This window comes from Camelus bactrianus, chromosome 13 (assembly GCF_048773025.1).
Source record: "Camelus bactrianus isolate YW-2024 breed Bactrian camel chromosome 13, ASM4877302v1, whole genome shotgun sequence".
Lineage (NCBI taxonomy): Eukaryota > Metazoa > Chordata > Mammalia > Artiodactyla > Camelidae > Camelus > Camelus bactrianus.
The window spans coordinates 72,003,423-72,024,886 of NC_133551.1; the positions used below are offsets into that span (position 1 = coordinate 72,003,423).

General features: G+C 46.4%; 1 protein-coding gene across 2 annotated transcripts in view; it reads left to right on the top strand.

Annotated features, from left to right (window-relative positions):
* Positions 1-2,349: 2,349 nt before the first annotated feature.
* Positions 2,350-21,464, top strand: part of MTOR (mechanistic target of rapamycin kinase) — a 115,312-nt gene continuing 96,197 nt past the window's right edge. Inside the window, exons 1-13 of one of the 2 annotated variants that reach the window (XM_074377433.1) lie at positions 2,350-2,488; positions 4,399-4,574; positions 5,177-5,285; positions 5,968-6,200; positions 7,514-7,714; positions 8,472-8,606; positions 12,051-12,326; positions 12,413-12,521; positions 15,278-15,464; positions 16,397-16,525; positions 17,170-17,414; positions 18,491-18,706; positions 19,050-19,255. In XM_074377433.1, the coding sequence (XP_074233534.1) occupies positions 4,413-4,574; positions 5,177-5,285; positions 5,968-6,200; positions 7,514-7,714; positions 8,472-8,606; positions 12,051-12,326; positions 12,413-12,521; positions 15,278-15,464; positions 16,397-16,525; positions 17,170-17,414; positions 18,491-18,706; positions 19,050-19,255 (2,208 nt within the window). In that variant the 5' untranslated portion in view covers positions 2,350-2,488; positions 4,399-4,412. The remainder of the gene's footprint in view (positions 2,489-4,398; positions 4,575-5,176; positions 5,286-5,967; positions 6,201-7,513; positions 7,715-8,471; positions 8,607-12,050; positions 12,327-12,412; positions 12,522-15,277; positions 15,465-16,396; positions 16,526-17,169; positions 17,415-18,490; positions 18,707-19,049; positions 19,256-21,464) is intronic. The other variant, XM_074377434.1, reaches the window with a different exon arrangement.

The window sequence follows — 21,464 nt, forward strand, 5'->3', positions numbered from 1 at the left end:
AACCTGAATATCCTATGCTGCTAAATCAGACAAGAGGAAGTAGATATATTAAAATCCTGGCTCCATCACTTATCACTCTGTGACCCAATCCTCCCAGACATCAGATTACTCATGTACAAAGTGAGAACAATATGACCTAACTCATAGAAATGTTCAGGAATAACAGTAACGATATTTATTGACTCTTCGTATGTGTCACACAGTGTTTTGGGTACTTTGCATGTATTAGCACTTAACCCCTACAACACCGCCTACCGAAGTAGGTACATTATAATCCTTCTAGTTTTATAAATAAGGAAATAGGTACCTAGAGATTGAGTGCTTGCTCATATAGTTAGTAAATGTTGTTGGAGATAAGTTTCAGATTCAGTTAGTTTGACTCCAAGATACTTGTAACTACTACTCTGTGATGTCCACCAAGATGCCTGATACTGTGTACATGCTCAATTAATACTAGTTATTATTTTAACATAATGGATAAGAAAGCGCTTTGTAAACTGAAAAGAGACCTACAAATGTACTGATTACTGTCGCTATAAAATCATCTTTGATTGTTAATTAGAAAACAGGACCATATCACGTTTTAGAGAGACAAAAACCTCATATATTGATGATGGAAATGAAAATTGGTACCTCCCTTACAGAGATGAATTTGACAATATCCATCAAATTACACACGCATTTACCCTCTGACCTTGTAATTCCATTTCTGGGACTTATTTTGTATAACTGCCATATACATATACAAAGGCATTCACTGCAGCATCATTACTAATAGCAAGAATTTGAAAATAACACAGTGTCCATCAATAAAGGACTGGAAATATAAATTATAATATGTCCAAGTAATAGAATACTATTCAGCCATAACAATAACAAAAGAACAAGGAAGCTTTCCATACACTAAGATAGAAAGATCTCCAAGATAGCCTAAAATTTTTAAAAGTGCAGAACACTGTATATAGTGAAACAAAGGGGGAAATAAATAAGAATATATATCTGTTTTGTATTTACATAAAAAGAAACTCTAGGGATACAGGAGAGCTAAGAAGTAGTGAAGGGGCAGGGGTGAGCAAGACTTTTCATGATAAATACAGTTTTTATTTATTTTGATATTTGAATAGTGGATATATTACACATTCAAAAATGTTTAATGATTAAATGTAGAGATACTGAACAAAAATGAAAAATGTGAAATTTAGAGGAACATTTCACAGAAGAATCAATGCAATGAAAAGATTCTAAACGTAAAGTAGTAATCATAACTTTATTTTCTTTTAAAACTGCCAAAGCATTTTGTTGGCCACAGAATGTTAACAAACTTTTTTTTTTTTTTTTTTTGGCAATTTAGGACTTTTGGAAACTTACACTTTTTCAACATTTTAAAAAATTACACAAGTAATTGATGGTAATATATAAAGAAAAAGTATGCCTTCCCCAAACCCCTTATATCTTGGTGGTGTGTATCTTCCCCATGTGAACATAGACATATAAGAAACATACAAATTTTTTAAAGGTTATATTATACTTATATTGTTGTATAACTTGAACTTTTTAACCAAACTGTAAACTCTTTTCTTTCTTAGCAAATATTCATCTACATTATTATTAACGGCGACATTCGTTTTTCTTAATATGAACGCATATTTTATTTAATCGGATTCCTATTGTGAGATGTTTAGGCAATGTTTATTATAACAGACAGTGCTTTTTAAAAAATGAGATGTCAAATTCCATTTTTGCTATTGATTTTAGAAAGGATGCCTTTAAAATGATGCTGCTTTGAAATTACTTATTTACAAGTAGCTCACTTAATTACAACTTAGCCATGGTTTCTCGCGTATGATCAATTTTGGAAAGTGGGGAACTCTAAAAGCGCTTTCAAATGCATATTAAATGTAACAAAAACGAAATCATGGGTGCACAAACAGCACTGTTCGAAATTTTCACGTCTTTTGCTCCAGTTATTACAGCGCGCCAGCGTCGTTCACACGCTGGTCTTGAAGGTTAAGCCGGGTGGGGTCGCGAACCTCCGCCTACTGCCTCGTGGTCCCATCCCGCGGTACCCAGACAGCGGACTTGGAACGGCCGCTGCCCAGATGCAGAGGGGAATTATAGTAGTGATGCACCGGATGTGTGCGTGGAAGTGACTGAAGTCAACTCACAACCGATTGGTTCTCCCGAGAGGACCTAAGCCTCCTTTCGCCTGCCACTGGCCACCGGGTTTGTCTATTTGAATAGTCCCCGCCCCCTGGAGAAGCCGGGTCCCAAAGTCTCACTTCTCCTTAATTACTATTGGTCTGTGTTCCAGTCCATCTTCTTCTTACGCCTGTCGACTGGTCCTTAGGGGTGGGAGCCCGCCCTCCCTCCCGCCCTCCCTCCCGCCCGGCTTAGAGGACAGCGGGGAAGGCGGGTGGTGGGGTCGGGGGCTTGAAGCGGCGGTACCGGCGCTGGCGGCGGCAGCTGAGGCCTTGGCCGAAGCCGCGCGGTGAGTCTGGGGCCTGGCACCGACCCCTCCGGGGCGGCGGAACGTCCAGACTCACGGGCAACCTGGTCCGTGGGGGGACCCCGGGAAGTTGTCCGTCTGGGACGTGGGGTCCGCTCAATTCTGGACCCACAGACTTGGGCCCCGCCTGCGCTCTTGACCCTCACCCCGCGAGGCAACGCCCACCTTCTCCCGGACCCCCAGGAAACCCTCGGACCCTTTAGCCTGCCGTGCGCAGAGACTGGCGCTAGGAAGGCCGGCCCATCACTGTATTGCTGCTGCGCCTTTGGGTCTCTTTGCCCATCAGTCACCTCTTCTTCTGAGCCACCTACAAATCTACCTCTGAGAGGGCTAACGTCAGTATCAGCCCCTTACACTCCACCCTGGAGACCTCTCAAGGACCCATTCCCCGGAGCTGAGCTCGGCTCCATCCCTGAGTTTCATCCTCTCGGCTTCCCCTGTCCCCATCCCTAGTTTCAGCCACCCAAGTTGAACTTCTGTAAACCTTTGTCAAGACCCTTAAGATATTTAACTTATAGTAGTTTAGTTGAATTCTGCCTGGGGCAGAAGGCCTGTGGGCCTTCCTAGTAAAGATATGCTGGTTCCTTCCTGAGACTGGAAATTCCTTGCCAGCCTCTCGGCCTCCTCACAGACAAGCCCACACTCATGTAGTAGTAGTTTCCTCATCAGGAATCCTTGGGCTTCCTCTGCCCTGAAAGGTGACATTTCCTTCTGGCACTGGAGTATTTAAAAGTTTTTCAGAACCAATTCTTCGCAGTTTTTTCCTCTGCATTTCACAGATTCTTTAAAAAAACAAAGAATTTTGAAATTTTGATTTTCTAGTATAATCTGGACATACCTGGGATGGGTATCTATGTTACTGCATAGCATTCTGGGCTGAGCTGTTTTATGGCCACTTTATTGTGGCTGCCTGATTGTTTGCATTCCCCCTCCCCCCAGACTGTAAACTTATTGAGGGAAGGGACAGTACATAATTTGAGGAATGAATGAATGATCTCAGGAACTAATCATTCTCTTTTAGCTCATATTCCAAGCACTGTCCAATACAATAACCATCAGCCACGTGTGGCTTAGAGCACCTGAAATGTGACTAGTCCAAACTGAGATTGCTGTTAAGTGTAAAACGCATACTAGATTTTGGACTCAGTGCCAAAAGAAAAAGAATGGAAAAATATATCAATAATTTTTTTATATTAGTAAGATGTTGAAATGACATTTGGTATATATTGGGTTAAATACAATTGTTAATTTTGCTTCTTTCTTTTTACCTTTTTCAACATGGCTACTAGGAAATTTAAAGTGACATTTGTGACTTGTACTTCTATTGGGCAGTGCTGCCACAGAAATTTCCCTGTTCAAATTGAACTCCTTGAGGAAAGGGGCAATCTTAGGCATGCTTTATTCTACCTCCTCACCTCTAGGACCTGGCACTGTGCTGTGTATATTGTAGTAATAATGATAATAATAGCTATTAAGAACTCACTGTGTGCCTGGCACTGTTTTAAGCACTTTTTAACGTGTGTTAACTCAGTTAATCCTCACATTTAAACCCTGTGAGTCAGGTACTGTTACCCTCCTATTACAGTTGAGGAAACCAAGACATTTTAAGTATCTTCCTCAAGGTGTATAATTTTGGACTGGATTCAAACCCAGGTAGTCTGGCTGTGCACAGCCCATAATGTGACCCTCTCTGCAATGCTGCCTGTTTTAAACCTCAGTCACTGTTGAATGAATCGAGCCTCTGAATATTTTTCGGTGAGGTCTCCCTGCCTTTTTAGGATCCCCAGCCTGACATGGATAGGGTGAGGATCTGTGTTGAGGAGCTGGGGCCCTGCATGAATTGATCGCCATAGTTTGTTATCCAGAATGTTAAACGAAGCTTCTCTCCTAAGAACCTCAGGGCAAGATGCTTGGAACCGGACCTGCCGCCGCCACCACAGCTACCACCACGTCCAGCAACGTGAGCGTTCTGCAGCAGTTCGCCAGTGGCCTGAAGAGCCGGAATGAGGAGACCAGGGCCAAAGCAGCCAAGGAGCTCCAGCACTATGTCACCATGGAGCTGCGCGAGGTTAGGGCCATTCATCGCGGAGTATTTGGGCTGCATGTATTCTTTCTGGTTTAGATTCTTCTGACAGCTAAGTGAGGGTTCAGAGAATGCAAAGTTTCTAGTTTAGAAAGGCACCCAATTTCTCATGTCTGTAGAATGTGCAGGTTCCTTTGCTGCAGTTACACATTTCTGTGGCATTTCCTGTGTTGTGATATTTTAGGTATCAGTGCAGAGTTGGCTGTTTCTTTTTATTTTTTTCTTTTTCATACCACATTCCAGACCTTCGATTCTTTCTGCGTGATAAGAGTAGTTGAGATGGGTTTGAAGAGCTGGTTGCTTTCTAAATAGAGACCAGACTTAAGGGCAGAGACAGCGTCTTGTTTGTTCTTATACCCCTGGTGCTAGTTCGAATCTAGGAGGGAACGTGGCCTTGTTAAATCAACAGATGAATTGCTGTTCCATTTAAAACTACAGAAATGGGCAGTTGCCATGTCATCTTTGGTTTGAATGGTACCTGCCGGCTCCCTCTCAGGGCCTAGTCTTTGGAAGCTACCCCACCACCTTCAGGGAGATACTGGTTTGAATTCAGTTAGAAATTGTTCTGAATACATCTTGTTTTGCAGATGAGTCAAGAGGAGTCTACTCGCTTCTATGATCAACTGAACCATCACATTTTTGAACTAGTTTCCAGCTCAGATGCCAATGAGAGGAAAGGTGGCATCTTGGCCATAGGTAAGGACAGAGTCTCTGGCGCAGTAACAGCTGGGAATCATGGACTGGTCACCTTTGTGTCCATTTCACCCCATGTTTGCTTCTTACTGGATACTTAGTTCATATTTGTTTAATGAATTTTATGAAGCCTTGTGGCTTTTAGGGTGCTTATTCAAATTCTAGCAGCAGTCTTGGGACTTACATGCGGAGCCTCAGAACTGTTAAGTGACTTTTCTAGGGTCAGACGTCATGCCAGAGCTGAGACTGGAAGCCAGCTTTCTTTCCACTACCAAAGTTTTGTGTAAGCTCTGGTTTCTTTGTAGAGCAAAATTTGGCATAGCAGGGCTCACGAATAGGAAAGTAAAGTTGGGGTACAGTGAATAAAAGGCAGGTAATTTTCAACTCCCAGGGACTGGCCATCCATCCTGTGAATTATTATTCAGTCCCAGTCTATTTTTCTTTTCTTCTTGGGAAAACAAATTACATATACTAAAATGAGGTCGTTCTGCTTTATGTAAGTAGTTTGTGGCACAAATATCAAATCTGTTGGTGAAAAGGAAAATTATTTGCATCCTTGCTGTCTGGAAAATGCAGTCTGTGCTTGCAGTAAAAGGCAGGGCTCCCTCACTCACTTTCCTTTGAAGGCAGCGTACTTTCCTGGGCAGCACATGCCCTCCTCACCTCTTGCCTTCCTCTTTCCCAGCCAGCCTCATAGGAGTGGAAGGCGGAAATGCCACCCGAATCGGAAGATTTGCTAACTATCTTCGGAACCTCCTCCCCTCCAATGACCCAGTTGTCATGGAAATGGCGTCCAAAGCCATCGGCCGCCTTGCCATGGCGGGGGACAATTTTACCGCTGAGTATGTGGAGTTTGAGGTGAAACGAGCACTGGAATGGCTGGGTGCTGACCGCAACGAGGGCCGGAGACATGCAGCTGTGAGTGCCTGTGGGGAGGAGACAGCCAGCCTGGGGAGCGGTGGCACCATGCTGATGTGCCCAGGGCCCAGAAAGACACAGAATGAGAGGGGATGCTCCAGGCAAAGGCACTGTGCTCCTCGGTGGCCTTAGGTTCTGTGCTGAATCCCTTTCTATCTTCACTCTGTGCTCCGTACCTGAAAAAGAAACTTAACTTTCTCTTTTGTTGCTTGAGTGGCAGCCCTCTGTGGAGTGCTTATCCTGACCTCCAATTTTCCAGAATCACCAATGTCTCCCAAGAGGTATTGGTGGTACAGTGCTGAGCATAGCTGCCTTCCAAAAATGCCTCCCAAGTAGAAGACACCCCCCAGGCATAGGCAAGAGAAGAAGCTACGAGCTGAAAGGCTTGCAGAGCCCCAGACACCTATGCTGTCTGCATGTGTGGTTTCTTTGTTAGGGTCCCTCCGTGTGCCGTGGGAATATGGAAGCTCTGGGCTGAAGGGCAGGGGAAGTAGATACTCACTGCCCCTGGTGAGAGAGTTGGTCTGCCTTCTCCCAAGCCTTTCCTATTTATTTTTACTCATTTGTGGATTGGTTGGTGCACAGTCCAGACTTCCTCTTTCCCTTTGGCCGTTCTGCATTTGAGGAACTCCTCGTCTGGATACACATCCTCACTGTCCTCCAAGGCTCATCCCTGAAAAAGGATGGTTCAGTGGGCTAGGAATCCAGGCTGTGAGATGCAGGAGAATCTGTCCTTAGGAGAGAGAACTTAGGAATGAATGTGGTGGGAATCAGAAGCTTCAGTTGAATGCTTCCCAGTCAGTTCCCTCTTTAGGGGGCAGCACCATGAGGAGGGAGCCTGCTTGGCTGAGGGGCCCACACTTGGACCCCCGTGCTGCTCCCTAACTCTAACCTAGGGCAACCTCTGACCTTCAGTTTCTCCATGGCTACATGAAAATAATAGTGAGATTAAATATTAAACAGGATTATTCATTCATTCAGTAAGTGTTTATTGAATACTTGCTGTATTCCAGGCACGTCCTAGGTGGCCAGGAGCGCAGCGTACAAAGCATTAAGCATGTCTGCCCTTTCAGAGCTTGTGTTCTAACAGTACCAGCCTTCCGTGTTTCCAAACACCCAGGGATAATGAACACTGAGATGCTTGGTCAGTTTGACCCCCCACCTCAGCCACCCAGGTCCCCAGAATTTTCGAGCTGGAAGATGGGCAGGTGTGCTCTTTCCTGACGTGTATGGGCTCCAGGAGGAGAGGAGGCTGTACTCCTGGAGAACAAAACCGATGCAGGTGAAAGTCCTCCATGTGCCTTTCCTCCCAGGTCCTGGTTCTCCGTGAGCTGGCCATCAGCGTCCCCACCTTCTTCTTCCAGCAAGTGCAGCCCTTCTTTGACAATATTTTTGTGGCTGTGTGGGACCCCAAACAGGCCATCCGCGAGGGAGCTGTTGCCGCCCTTCGTGCCTGTCTGATCCTCACCACCCAGCGTGAGCCGAAGGAGATGCAGAAGCCGCAGTGGTACCGGGTGAGGTGGCAGTTCCCTTCCAGCCCCCAGCGAAGCACTTTTGTGTAGGGTATCACCTGCCCTAAAGGGCAGCACGGGACCCTTGCCACAGAGCAAGTGTCAGGTCTGTTTTGGTCTCAAATGATTTTTTAAGCTCAGCATGAATCAGTAGTTATTTTACTGCGCTTCATGAGGGCACAGGCCCATCGATAGCCGCGCCGTGATTTTATGTACCACTAAGAGTGAAAGTACGATGTCAGTTAAACTGTGACTCACTACCTTCTTAGCAGCAACTACAAGACCCCTCTTTGCAGAGATGTTCAAGTGCAGGAAAATGGGTGTCTCTGCAGCAGCGAAATGCAGTGGATACTGAGGGAGAAAGTGCCGCTCTCTCTCCTCCAGTAGCATGAGTCCTGTGCCAACCGCTGCTGCCGACAGAGCTTACTCAGGAGCCTGGCACTGCGAAGAGAGCCCTGAGCATGGGATTGGAGACCTGGGTTCCAGTCTTGAGTGCTCTGTGACCTTGGACAGGTCAATTAGTTTCTTTGAGCCTCTGTTTTTTGTCTAGTTAGCAGAGGTGGTAATGGTATCTGCTTCATGCTATTGTCATGATGGTTGAAGCTAAATTAAACTAGAGAGCTTGATGAGTTAGTACTGTTGAGACTGGCACAAGGCACTAAACAGGCATGGAAACACATCAGAGCCCCCGTATAGATGGGTGAGTCTGCTTTCTAATTCTGGACATTGGGTAATTAAGGCACTCTCTACCTCTATGTAGCACACGTTTGAAGAAGCAGAGAAAGGGTTTGATGAGACCTTGGCCAAGGAGAAGGGCATGAACCGGGATGATCGGATCCATGGAGCCCTGCTGATCCTCAACGAGCTGGTCCGAATCAGCAGCATGGAGGGAGAGGTGAGAGGCCATGTCCGGGGAGGCCAGGTTTCTCACGTGCCATTCTGTGAGCAAGACAAGGCCAGATCCCTGTCCTGCCAGAGCTGACGTTTTGTAGGGGAAACAGGCAGTAAACAAGTAAATAGGATCATTTCCAAAAAAGTAAATAAGATCATTTCAGATGGCAGCAAGTTCTATGAATGGGGTCAAGGGTAACAGAGGAGGGGGTGGCTCACTCCCTGAGGTGGTGCTACATGCCGTGAAGGAGCCAGCCTTGCAGCGGGCAGGGAGATTGTGTTCTAGGTGGAAACTTCTCGGTGGCAGAAAGAAGGGCAGTGTGGCTGGTGCACCACGAGCAAGGGCAGGTGGGGGGGTGGCGCACTGGCAGGCCTCATGGTTCGTGGTCGGCACTGGCTCCTATTCCCGTCACAGGGGCGAACGTCAGAGATGTGTGCACAGGGGCTGCTGTGATGGCACCGTTTTTAACAGTCATTGGCTGCCTGTGGGGAAGAGCTTGTGGAGAGGCAGGAAGGAGAACAGGGGGACAAGTTAGGAGGTGTGTTAGCTCGAAAAGCAAACATGGGTTTAAAAGTGCAAGGATTGTATTAGGGAAATAGCCTGCGAGAGAAAATGGGGAGGGAGCTGGGAGAGGCTGGGAGAACCGTCAGACTTCAGTACATGTCTGACCCTGAGTGAACAAGAGAGGGAAGAAGAGCTGGGTGGCGGCATTCTAGTCTACCATGCTGAGCCATCACGGGGTCCTCAGGCCAGAGCTGGCCCTCAGAAAAGTCTCGCCTTAGCATTCCTACCATGTTCTGTCATCAGCTAGAAGCAGCCCGTGGAAAGTGTGACCTTGGCCCAAACATGGCCATGTTTCAGAGTGGCAGCTGGGGCCCTTGGTCAGTTACACTCCCTGCAGTTGGAGGTCCCGTTCTCACAGCTGCCACAGGAGGACTCATCATCTGGGTGAGCAACGGTAGCGGCTTCCACTAGCCTTCATAGTGCAGACACTGGGAAGTTGATTTCAGTGTCAGTCCACTGACACTGCATTCAGCGTCTATTTGGGAAGTCGAGCTCCGTCTGTGAGTCTTCCTGTGGGGAGCTAGTTGGTGTGGAAGCTCACCCCAGGGCTTCCTGCTTTAATAGACCCAGTGATCATTTGGTAATGGCTGTGCCCTAGATGTGGGGGCCAGCATGTGCTGCAGTTTGTGGAGAAGCACAGGAATCCGGCTTTGGACCCCCACTCCTCTCTGTACTGTGTGACTTGGGTAAGTTACTTTGCCTGCTCATTTTCCTCAGTTTTAATGGGGATCTTATTTACCTTATTGGGCTAGTGTGAGGTTTCCAAATACAAGTGAAGTACTCAGCACAACACCTGATACCTATAGGACATTCCATAAATCATCCTCAGAGATTTTTTTCACCCAAATATAACGTGGTGCTTTCCACTGTACCCCAGACGGCTCTGGGATCTTCGTTTTCTCTCAGTAAAACAGGACAGTATCGCCTAATGCATAGGTTTAAATGAAATAGCACTTGTAACAGTGCTTTGTAAGTTATAAAGAACTATCCAAATGTAAGGTATTATAATTTCATAATTTTTCCATTCATTCAACAAATACTAATTGAGCACCTACTGTGGGCCAGCTATACCGTGTCCTAAGAGCTAGAATAATGCAGCAGGAAATGAAACATTACATTCTAGCAAGGGGAGACAGACAATACACAAATAAGTAAAAATATATAGTACAGCATATGGTGATAAATGCTCTGGAGTAAAGTAGGGCAGGGAAAGTGGGTAGGGGACGCTAGCATGGATCAAGGATTACATTTTAAAATATGACATTTAAGCACAGTCATGAAGGAGGTGAGAAAAAAGCCATTCATATATCTGAGATGAGTGTTCCAGACAGCTGCTTCCGTAGCCCCAAGGCCCCGCGGCAGGAGCCTGCTGCTTTTTGAGGGTAGCAGGATTGCCGTCGTGACTGAGCTAAGAGGAGAGAGGAGTTGGGAGGTGGGGTCGGAGGAGAGCCTGGGCCAGGGTGGGGGCTCTTCACGTGGGGTCTCAGAAGCCCCTGCACAGATTGTGCATGTGAAGTGGGAAGCTATTACTGGGTTTCGAGCAGCAGAATGATATTTGACTCATGTTTCCAAAGGATCTCCGCCACATTGAAAATGGATTACTGGAGAGGCCAGGGCTGAAGCCAGGAGTGTGGTTAGGAGGAAACAGCGGCGGTCTCAGCAGAGCGCTTCTGGGTCTTGGACCGTATTGGGAGCTGTGGAGGCGCAAGGAGTGGCTGAGTTCTGAGTTTGATATTTGGAGGTCGATGGGAGAGAAAGGAAGGTCAGAGTTTTGGGCCTAAGCAACAGGGAGGATAGAGTCACCATCTACTGAGATGGGAGGAACGGGTTTGGGGTAGAATGTCGGATTTGCTTTGAACATGTGAAGTTTAAGATGCCAGTTGGATGTCTAAATGGAGATACTGAGTGAGAGACATCGATTTGTGAGTCGTTGGCATAGAGATGTTATTTCAAGTCGCGAGACTGGCTGAGAACCCGGGGGAACTAATACAGTTGGAGGAGAGATGGAGGCTGACAACCTGAGATGGGAGGTGAGGACCCAAGAGAGACCGGGAAGGAGCAGCTGGGGGCTGGGGGCTGGGGGCTGCGGTGCCAGGAAAGCTCAGAGTCCAAGGGGCCAAGTGAAGACGAGTTTCAAGGAGGAGGAAATATTAAGTTGGATCAGGTGCTGCAGATAAGTCAGGTGAGGCGGGGACTGAGAATCGGCCGTTAGATTTAGCAGCTTAGGAGTATGGGTGATCTTGACAGGAGTCGTGGACAAGGCTTTCTGAAAAATGAAAACATCTGTGTCGAGAAAAGTTTGGAAGTTTGGAAATAAACTGTTTTATATCTTTCTCAACTTGGACTGTTGGAGGATGAGTTATCAACTAGCCCTTTGAATAGGTAATAGGTGTGAGTTCTCAGCCAGTCAACTTATTCCACGCCTCTTACAGAATTCCTAGGATTCTGAGAAAACCACTTGCCTAAGTTGTTTCTCCCTGGGTTTCTGGTGAGAGGAGGGAGAGCAGAATGTCCTTAACAGGATGCTGGCCTGGGGCTGCCTGTCACCCCTGCAGGAGGCTCCATGGCTCTCATCTCAGGTCTGTTGTCACAGCCATCTGCAAGTCAGCTTGCCCAAACCAAGGCTGGGGTCAGGGTCCTTGGGAGCCAGCCCCCTGCTGCTGCTTCATTGTTCAGTAGGTGGTGCTCTTCTGCCTAAATTAGAACAGAATCAGGCCCCCTGCAAGGTTCTGGGGAAATCCAAATCCTAAAGATGAAGAGTGACCACCATCCACTTTGGGAAGAGTTCATCTCAGGGGTGGGCGTGCGTTGCCCCGGAGACTCCACGGTGCCTACAGATGCTGCTTGTAAGTAAAGGTGATTTTTTTCCCCCAACGTATGTAGCGCCTGAGAGAAGAAATGGAGGAAATCACACAGCAGCAGTTGGTACATGACAAGTACTGCAAAGATCTCATGGGCTTTGGAACGAAACCTCGTCACATCACCCCCTTCACCAGTTTCCAGGCCGTGCAGCCCCAGCAGTCAAACGCCTTGGTGGGGCTGCTGGGGTACAGCTCTCACCAAGGCCTCATGGGATTTGGGGCTTCCCCCAGCCCAGCGAAGTCCACCCTGGTGGAGAGTCGCTGTTGCCGAGACTTGATGGAGGAGAAATTTGATCAGGTAGGTGGCAAGAGAGGCCCACTCCCTCTGCTCCCGGACGCCACATCTCCCTTTCCTTCACCAGCCCTGTCTCCTTCCTGTCTCAGGTGTGCCAGTGGGTGCTGAAATGCAGGAATAGCAAGAACTCACTGATCCAAATGACGATCCTTAATTTGTTGCCCCGCTTGGCTGCCTTCCGACCTTCTGCCTTCACAGGTGAGGTTTCAATGGACGTGTCATGTCATCACCTGTTTAAGGATAATTAAACAGAGAAGTGATTCCAAAAAGTTGTGTCTGCTTCTCATTTGAAGCAGTGCCCGCTGAGGGGCTAGTCTCTGGTCTCTGCCTCGTGTCCAGTTTCACCGCTGTCTAGTTCAGGTTTTCGTCCAGTGTCTGAAGCAGAGAATCCAGATGTGTAGGCAGAGAGGTGGTTCTAGAGCCAAGTAAGTTCTCATGTATGGAAGCAGCAAGTTCATGAATGAACTTAAAGGAGACCAAAGGAAGAGCAGTTTCGGTTTAGATACTGTGCAGCCACCACTGGGGGGCAGGGGGGATCCGGTGACTGTCCTGTGTCTGCCCCTGAGGTGGGCCCCAGGCTGCGTCCCCCTCACAGAGAGGAAGGACTGGATGTTTCAGGGGCTGGTTTTATGGGTGGTAGAAGGCAGGTTCCCACATTCCTGCCCTGTTCTCCCCCGGCAGTGTGAAATCCTGGCTGCTGCGGCTGGCCCATCTCAGACACTGGCTTCTCCCCGAGGCCTTCCTGGGTGGGTTACCCCAGCTGGAAATGTGCTTTTCCTCTTCCCATCATACCCCTCGGCTGTGGAAAGGCTTTGACATCAGACCTGGAGTGAATCTTGCCTCTGTGCTTAATTGTGAGGTTTCAGGACAGATTACTTGACCTTCCCGGTCCTCACTTCCTGATTGATAAAATTAGAATAACCATCCCTGCCTCACAGGTTGTACTGCTTTAACGCCTAAGCACACCTCTGAGCACAAGCTCTGAGAAATAAAAACCATTATTGCATTATTGCTGCCTCCCTTAGCTACTCCAAATCCATTTTAAAAATAAGGAAAAGGTAAAAATTATAATAAAACACCAGTTGCTTGTTCCTACTTAATGTCCTCGTCTCACCTCCATCCTTGCCGAGTGTGGAGACCCTGTCCCCAACGTCTCTTTCCTCTTCACTGTGCTGCACGTTGTCCATGCTTCATAAGCACTCAGGACCCTGTGAGAGCCAGGACCCACGGAAAGGCCAGCCCGACCCTCAGCAGGTGCCGTTCCCTAGTGCAGACTTATTTCACACCACCCAGCCCAGATGAAACAGCCGGAGAAATAGAGCCGGCGAGGTGTTAAATGTGCCGGGTGTGAGAATAGAACGTGTTGAATGAGGACTAGACAATTAGCCACATAAAATCACTGAACCAGAGAGAAATGATACAATGAAAATCACCTATATTTTTTCAGTTTTCCATTCTTCTCACCTGGTACCCAGCAGCTTTTCTCTTTTTTAATGACCAGACATGCCCCTGTTCAGTAGAGCTTTAAATGATCTTGGTTTGAAAGTCTGTGGTTCTTTTGAAGGTAATAACTAGGCCAAATTTGATCAAAGTCTGGCATATTGTGGGAGCATTTACCCCAGTAAGTTCAAAAGACTGCCTAGCAGCAGGCTACGAAGGTTCGGAGGCCCCTAGGTTTGTTCTTTTGATGTGGGTTTTTGTTGTTTTATTAGATAATACACTAAAATATGTCATTGAAATTCAGCCTGGGCAGCCTCCATACGTACAGCCTCAGTGGGAAAGTGCCACTTTTTTTTAAAGCTTGCAGTTTGGAAGTCACTACTTGAACTTCCTGATGATGCCAACTCTGGGAATACTGAAATGCTCCCCCAGGGACTGGGCTGCAATCTCTAGCAACGTCAGACTCCTGATCTCTTAGGGTATTAAATCTGGAAAAGGAAATTACCCTTCTGGTTTAAATTCATTTCCTGCTAAAATGCCATCCCGCACTCTGCAAAGGCCCAGTTTTCCTCATCAGGGCACTCTGATTTGAGGGTTGTATCACCTTGGTCCTCTGTTTTCAGCCCCAACATGCTTCAGCGGCATTAGACCAGGAGCTGAGGCGAGACGTTTCTCTTTAGAGTAAAGGCAGTGATGTGTATGTGCTGTTTGGGAGTCTAGTTCACTGTCTCCTAATGTTGTCCTGGGGGCACTCAGCATCCCTGACTTTCTTCTGGGTGTGTGGTCTAGCCTTGTCTGCTGCTGTGCACGTGCTGCTGGTGCACAGACTTGAGGCCAGCAAGATGGAAGAGAAAAAGAAGAGAGACAAGAATCAGGAAGTTCCAGCCTTCTGAGGAATAATAACACTTTAGCTTAAATTGCCCAAGAATTGCCTGCCCATGCACATTGCCTTATGTAAACTTAATGAAAATGCACATGTGGCTTTCCAAATTACAGACTAAATCTTATTCTATTAAATATAACTGTAACAGAAGTCTCTAGGTAATAGCAAAGTGATTTCTAGGCCTAAGCCGATTGGAATGGCCTGTTTATTGCAAACAGTTTTCAATATTACTTTAAATTTCAGTGTAATTTTAAATAGTTTAGATGATCCTCTCTTTGTTTCTAATGAAGATTTACTACGTATTTCTTAAATAAGAGCATGTGATCTTTCCCTCAAAAGATAACACTAATGGGGACAATTATTGCAATATTGCAGTTTTGGAGACCCTTTTAAGTTTTTTTTAATTAAAGAAAAAAACATCTTATACTTCTAATAATTCTAAAAGCTGTATCAGAGGAGTGATTATCAGGCATAAGACTTTGGTTAGTACATCTCCTAAAGTCTTCTTAATATCTTTCCAACAGGCTTTTAAAATTTATTCTAAAATTTAAGTGTTTTATAGGAACGCTGACCTTTGGTATATCGACCAACCCTCACCTTGAGCCATACACTTTGTTGTTTCTGTGCTCAGATACCCAGTACCTCCAAGATACGATGAACCATGTCCTAAGCTGTGTCAAGAAGGAGAAGGAACGTACAGCAGCCTTTCAGGCCCTGGGGCTACTCTCTGTGGCCGTGAGGTCTGAGTTTAAGGTCTATTTACCTCGTGTGCTGGACATCATCCGAGCAGCCCTGCCCCCTAAGGATTTTGCCCACAAGTAAGCATCTCTGTTTATGATTTCTCTCCCACTCCGTTTGCTTGGAGAGGAAGGATGCTCCATCCCGATTTCCGTGGAGCTTAAGTCCATTCTTCGCATCACTAACCCCCAGGGTACAGCAGATCGTTTAATGAGTAGCCCTTCCTCAGTTGAATTCCAGCCTTTTCCAAATGAAATGACATAGATAGAAGTATCTGGGGAGGTTGAATACCTGTGAACGTGTTAAAAACCAATGCTTACTTACTGGGAATATCCTAGTCTTCCTCTTTTCTCTGGCTTTCAAAGGTCTCTTATTTTGATATACGTCTAAAGTGAGGATTCCTAGACTGGAACTGAGGGGACCTAATGGTCACCTTTTTCCTTATCACTAAAGTTGGATACATTATTCTACCTCTTGAAACCTCCCAGTGAATAAAATATGAGAAAGACCTTCACACCCTGTAAGGTGATGAGGCTAGGGTCTCTTCTCTAAGTCTAGGGGGTGAGTGTTAATTAGAATTGTCTTTATAGCTCCCTGTGTTAGTAGCAAGAATTGCTGTAGTGAATTAATAAGCCTCGCCTATTTCAAGCCCAGCATTCTCATCATAGGGAGAATTTCTTTCCATATGACGACTGTGCCCTGCACTCTTGGTCCCTGGTGTGCACGTTGTTCAGTTTGCTTCCTAAATAGGTACCTTGGCTAGCTCCACACTAACCTTTGTGGTGCTTTTTATGCAAATTCTGAAAAGGGGCCCCTTCCACAAGACACTTTACTGCCATCTGCTGGGCATTTGTTTTAAGTATACAAATCTACAGTGGCTGCAGTTTGGTGGGCCCCCTAGAACTGTGCAGTAGAGAACCTGTACATCCACTTGTTGTTGCCCCAGGGTGATTTTGAGGTAGGGCATCACAAACTGTCACTATGCTAAACTAGCCCCTCTGATTCTCTGCAGGAGACAGAAAGCGATGCAGGTGGATGCCACTGTGTTCACCTGCATCAGCATGCTGGCCCGAGCAATGGGGCCAGGCATCCAGCAGGACATCAAGGAGCTGCTGGAGCCCATGCTGGCAGTGGGACTGAGGTGAGTGTCAGGAACCTGAGCTTTCCCCGCCTCAAGTAGCATGAGGCCTGAGCCCCAGAAGTGGGACTGTGTTGAAAGAGCGAGGCACGGCTACTCGCACATTCAACTGGATAGGTCGGATAGCTCACACTAAACACATAGGCTAGTTTCCAATCCAAGTTTCATCACTAGCCAGCTGTGTGATCTGAAAAGTGGGTACAGTCGCAGCTCCTTTGGTCTGGGTTTGTCATGGGGATCAAGTGACAGAGTTGACGAAATAGCCACTCAGCACAGCGCCTTGTATAGAAGTGCTGTTAGTATTTGTGGCTGTTGTTTATATTATTAGGTGTATTGCTTAAGCTCCCTACGCTTCAGCTCTCTTCATCTATAAAATAAGGACAGTGCTCTCAATCTGCTTCCCAGATTGTTTATTGAGAGTTGGTCTTCTGTAGTGGCTGAATTATATTAAGCAAGTTCTCCCACGACAAAACCCAGAAAATCATAGACTGTTTTGAAATCTGGGACCAGGCCGAGAGAGTTTAGGATGTATATTTTATTTTATAATATCCTTTCTGCTTTGAAGATGAGGCAGTGATGGGGCCCGATTTCCTTGCTGGACTGAGCGAACGTCTTATATCATGTGTGACTGGTTTCCTTCCCCTCAGCCCTGCCCTCACAGCTGTGCTGTACGACCTGAGCCGTCAGATTCCACAGCTGAAAAAGGACATCCAGGATGGGCTCCTGAAGATGCTGTCCCTGGTCCTAATGCACAAACCCCTCCGGCACCCAGGCATGCCCAAGGGCCTGGCGCATCAGCTGGCCTCCCCTGGCCTCACAACCCTCCCTGAGGCCAGCGACGTGGGCAGCATTACTCTTGCCCTCCGAACTCTTGGCAGTTTTGAATTTGAAGGTAAGAAATTGCAGTGACTCTCGCCAAGATAGTCAGTGATGCTGGGAACCTTGAGGAAAGAATGAGGGTGCCTAGAATTCCTGGATCTTGTCTGGGTTCCTGGAGACAGGGTAGCTGATTCTGCAGCAGCTCATCCTTCCTATATTTTTTCCATATATTGTTAATTCCCACTGTTTGTTTCTTTGCCCCATACCAAGACAAAAGAGAAAGAAGTAGGGCAGATAGTGTTAAGGAAAAGTATGCACTGATCCAGGAAACTAATCCTGCAGAGATAGTTGCCCCTCACCTTCTCACCACCTGTAGCCGAGGTGGTAGTTAATGCTTTAAAATGTTTAAGCAGGGGTTTGGGGGTATTTTCATTCCTATAATGGTATGATTTCCAAGAGTGTTGTACTGTGTAGTTCAGTTTGGAATTCTAAGCTGCAGATAAACCCACGTTAATGCCCTAAGGAGATGTATTTCAGGAAAGAAAAATGGATACTTTTGAAATTTAGGATTGAGTGGGTGGTACTGGCAAAGACTACAGGGAAACAAACAAGTACAAAAAGCCTAAACGTGCTGTCTGAATACTTACAGCGTCTGTGGTTTCACTTGCAGCTCCTCCACATACATTGATTAACACCCAAGATAATTTATTTCTAATGAATAGAAAGTAGCTATGTTTAAACCCAGCCTACATCAAACTCTTTTTGGTATTTAAATCTGGGAACTAAAATAGACAAGGTAAATTTAATCAAAAATTAGTTTCCTCTCTGGGAATATAAAGGATTGGGTCAGAGTAAAACAAAATAATTTATTCTTTGAAGGAAATAGAGAAAGGACTAGTATGGAGGCAGGGAGGGGAAGCCTTCTTTATGTCTCCCACCTCCTCCTCCACCTCCCTTCTGCCTTCCTGCTGATTGGAAACTCATTTGTTACCTTTTTAAGAGAAGAATTCTGGGTCAGAATCTTGCTGATCAGTATCTTGTTGAAAATTGAATCTTTAGCCATGAAATGTAAAATGCAGCTGGTGAGTTGCAGACCTGCTATCCAAAGCAGCAGCGTTGATTCTGTTTTCTCTTTGCCTCTGTATCCAGGCCACTCTCTGACCCAGTTTGTCCGCCACTGTGCGGATCATTTCCTGAACAGCGAGCACAAGGAGATCCGCATGGAAGCCGCCCGCACCTGCTCCCGCCTGCTCACGCCCTCCGTGCACCTCATCAGCGGCCATGCCCACGTGGTTAGCCAGACTGCAGTGCAAGTGGTGGCAGATGTGCTCAGCAAACTGCTCGTGGTGGGGATAACAGATCCTGGTAAAGTTTGAGATGGTGAAGTTTGAGGCTGGGGAAGTTCAGGTGCTTGGGGCAGTTGAAAGTAGCCGGTTTCATTGCAGGGCCTCCAGAGACCTTCAGCCTCAACAGGCTGATGTCCAGCTCTTTTTCTCAAGGCGTTAGGCTTGGCTTCGCCAGCCTATTAGTGTAAAACAATCGGCCTTAAATTCTATTACATTTGCTCCTGTGAGTAGAGAAAAGAATGACAGTTTAGGCGAGAGAAGGGTATCTGGCATCCTCTCCCCAGGCTGATGGCAGAAACTGGGAAAGGGCTGGAGGGATGAGAGCAGTGAGGAGGTGTTTAGAGGCTCAGTTGCTCTTGCAGACCCTGACATCCGCTACTGTGTCTTGGCATCCCTGGATGAGCGCTTTGATGCACACCTGGCCCAGGCAGAGAATTTGCAGGCCCTGTTTGTGGCCCTGAATGACCAGGTGTTTGAGATCCGGGAGCTGGCCATCTGCACCGTGGGCCGGCTCAGCAGCATGAACCCAGCCTTCGTCATGCCCTTCCTACGCAAGATGCTCATCCAGGTAAGGATGTGACTGTCACACCCAGAGGCAGCAGGGAAGGGATCTCCTCGTGAGCACTGTTTGGGGAAAGAGAGTTGAGGGCGAGGAAGGGGGAGAAGGATTGAGATACCTGGTAAAAGCCACATTTGCCTCCAAGTGTCCACCTGTTTCCCCAGCTTGGTAATTGCAGTTCTCGTGCTTGTCCCCTCATCAGCCTCTTGTCGGTGTGACTCCAGGGTGCCTCTTAGTCCCAGGCTGGCCTCTCACGCAGCTCTTCCTTCTTCCTGGCAAGTCAGCAGCGATTCCATTTCTTGTCCCCTTCACTGTGTCTGTTGTAGATGGTGTCAGTTTCCCAGCATCTCTCTGTCCTTCCACTCTACTAATTTTTTTTTTTAAGCAGAGAAAGGTTTATGGCAGGGCCAAGCAAGGAGAACAGGTGGCTCATGCCCAAAAAAACCCTGGAACCCTCTGAAGGGTTTCAGCTGAGCCTTTTTAAAGGCTACGTGAAGGAGAGGTGTCCCGGGGTGTGTGATCATCTGTGCACATTCTCAGATTGGTTGCTAGTGATCAGTCCTTAGGCACCAGAAGGTCTGGAGCGGGTGGGGTACATGCTCATGATCAAGTGGTTAATTTCTTCCTTTTGGTGGTGGTTTTTAGCTTCTGAAAAACTCAGGAAATATGCATGAGGTACTGTTATCTCAGTACTTCAGAAAGGAGTTTCCTGCTGATGCCAGGTCAAGCACAGAGACCAAGTATGGGAATGGTTCCAACATGGTTTCTCATCAGCATTGCCCCTGGACTGTAGTCCCTGGCTTTCGTTCTTAATGTGAGATGCCAAGCCAAGTCCCTTGGACTAGAGCCTCAGGTAGATGCATTGCTGCTAGATCTAGTAGGATTTCCAGTTCCTGCTGAAACCTGCCTCCCAGTTTCTATCTTCACCCACCCAGGGAAGTTCTCTAGCCTTCTTGTGAGCAATCAGTTCTTGCATCAAGTTATTTTCATCCACCTCTTCTGGGTCTCCGTGTGCCTCACCCAGTCACTTCCTGTCCCCCCGCTCCACCCGTTCCCACCTTGCCCTCTGTTTCATGACACTCCCCATGGTTTCTTTTGAAATAAACACTTTTCACAACATATAAAGAACTTAAATATAGAAAATTACTATATGTAACTTTCACCTTAGAGAAAATGTCATTTATTCACAGTCCATCCTAATTAAAGTGACTGTAAATTGTACCATCAACAAATTAGAAGATTATACTTATGTTGGCACTTGTGTTTTTAGCCTAATGATTTGTTCTTTAATGGCTGGCCTGTGTTAGGAATGCCTATCTTTAAGTCTTTTTTAAATAATTAGGGTTTTGGAGGGTGGGTATAGCTCAGTGGTAGAACACATGCTTAACATGCACAGAGTCCTGGGTTCAAGCCCCAGTACCTCCATTAATAAGTAAGTAAAAAATTTTTTAAATAAAAATAAATAAATAAGGTTTTAGGAAGGAAAAGGAATCAGGCCATCTCATTTTTCTGATATTCGAAAATGTGAAGCATCATTGAATGAATTTACCACATACTGAGCTTAGCCCTTGAAACTCCAAAATTTTACATAATTTTTCTTGTTCTTAAACTTTGATACAGATTTCCCCAAGTTGAATTGTACATTTTCATGCCTTGGTCAGCACAGTACCTAAATGTGCTTTGGCCTTTTCTCAGTGTCTTGATCATCAGGGTGGGCACTGGGTATTGTTCTTAGGGTGCAGCAGTGCTCTTTGATCTGGACTGAATTTGGGGTTCTTTAATTTGACCCTACAAGGTCCCAGAGAATTGTGCTCTCCTCACTGGTACCCATTTCCTCCCAGACAGCCATCTCTTATTGCAGTTATTGGTCTGTGCTTAGCATCGTTCTCCATCCCCTCTTGCTGCTGTCTGCTGTGACCAGAGGAAAACAGGCTGCCAAGGGGATTCAGGAAATCAGAATTATTAAATCAGTAACCTAAAACAAAATATAACATTAAATTGGAGACTACTCCTCTGGGTAGCTGAGTTAACATGAGCGTTGTTTCTCACTTCCTAACCATTCAGAGATTTCCTTCTGGCACCTTCAGCTCCTCAGAAGTCTATGTCAAGTTGTTTATGTCTGTGTCACCAGGAGCATAACATGCTGATTTGCTGGTGTTTTAAGCATGTTGGTTAGATCAAACAGGTTATCTCTGTTCATTAAGGTCCAAGGAGATTC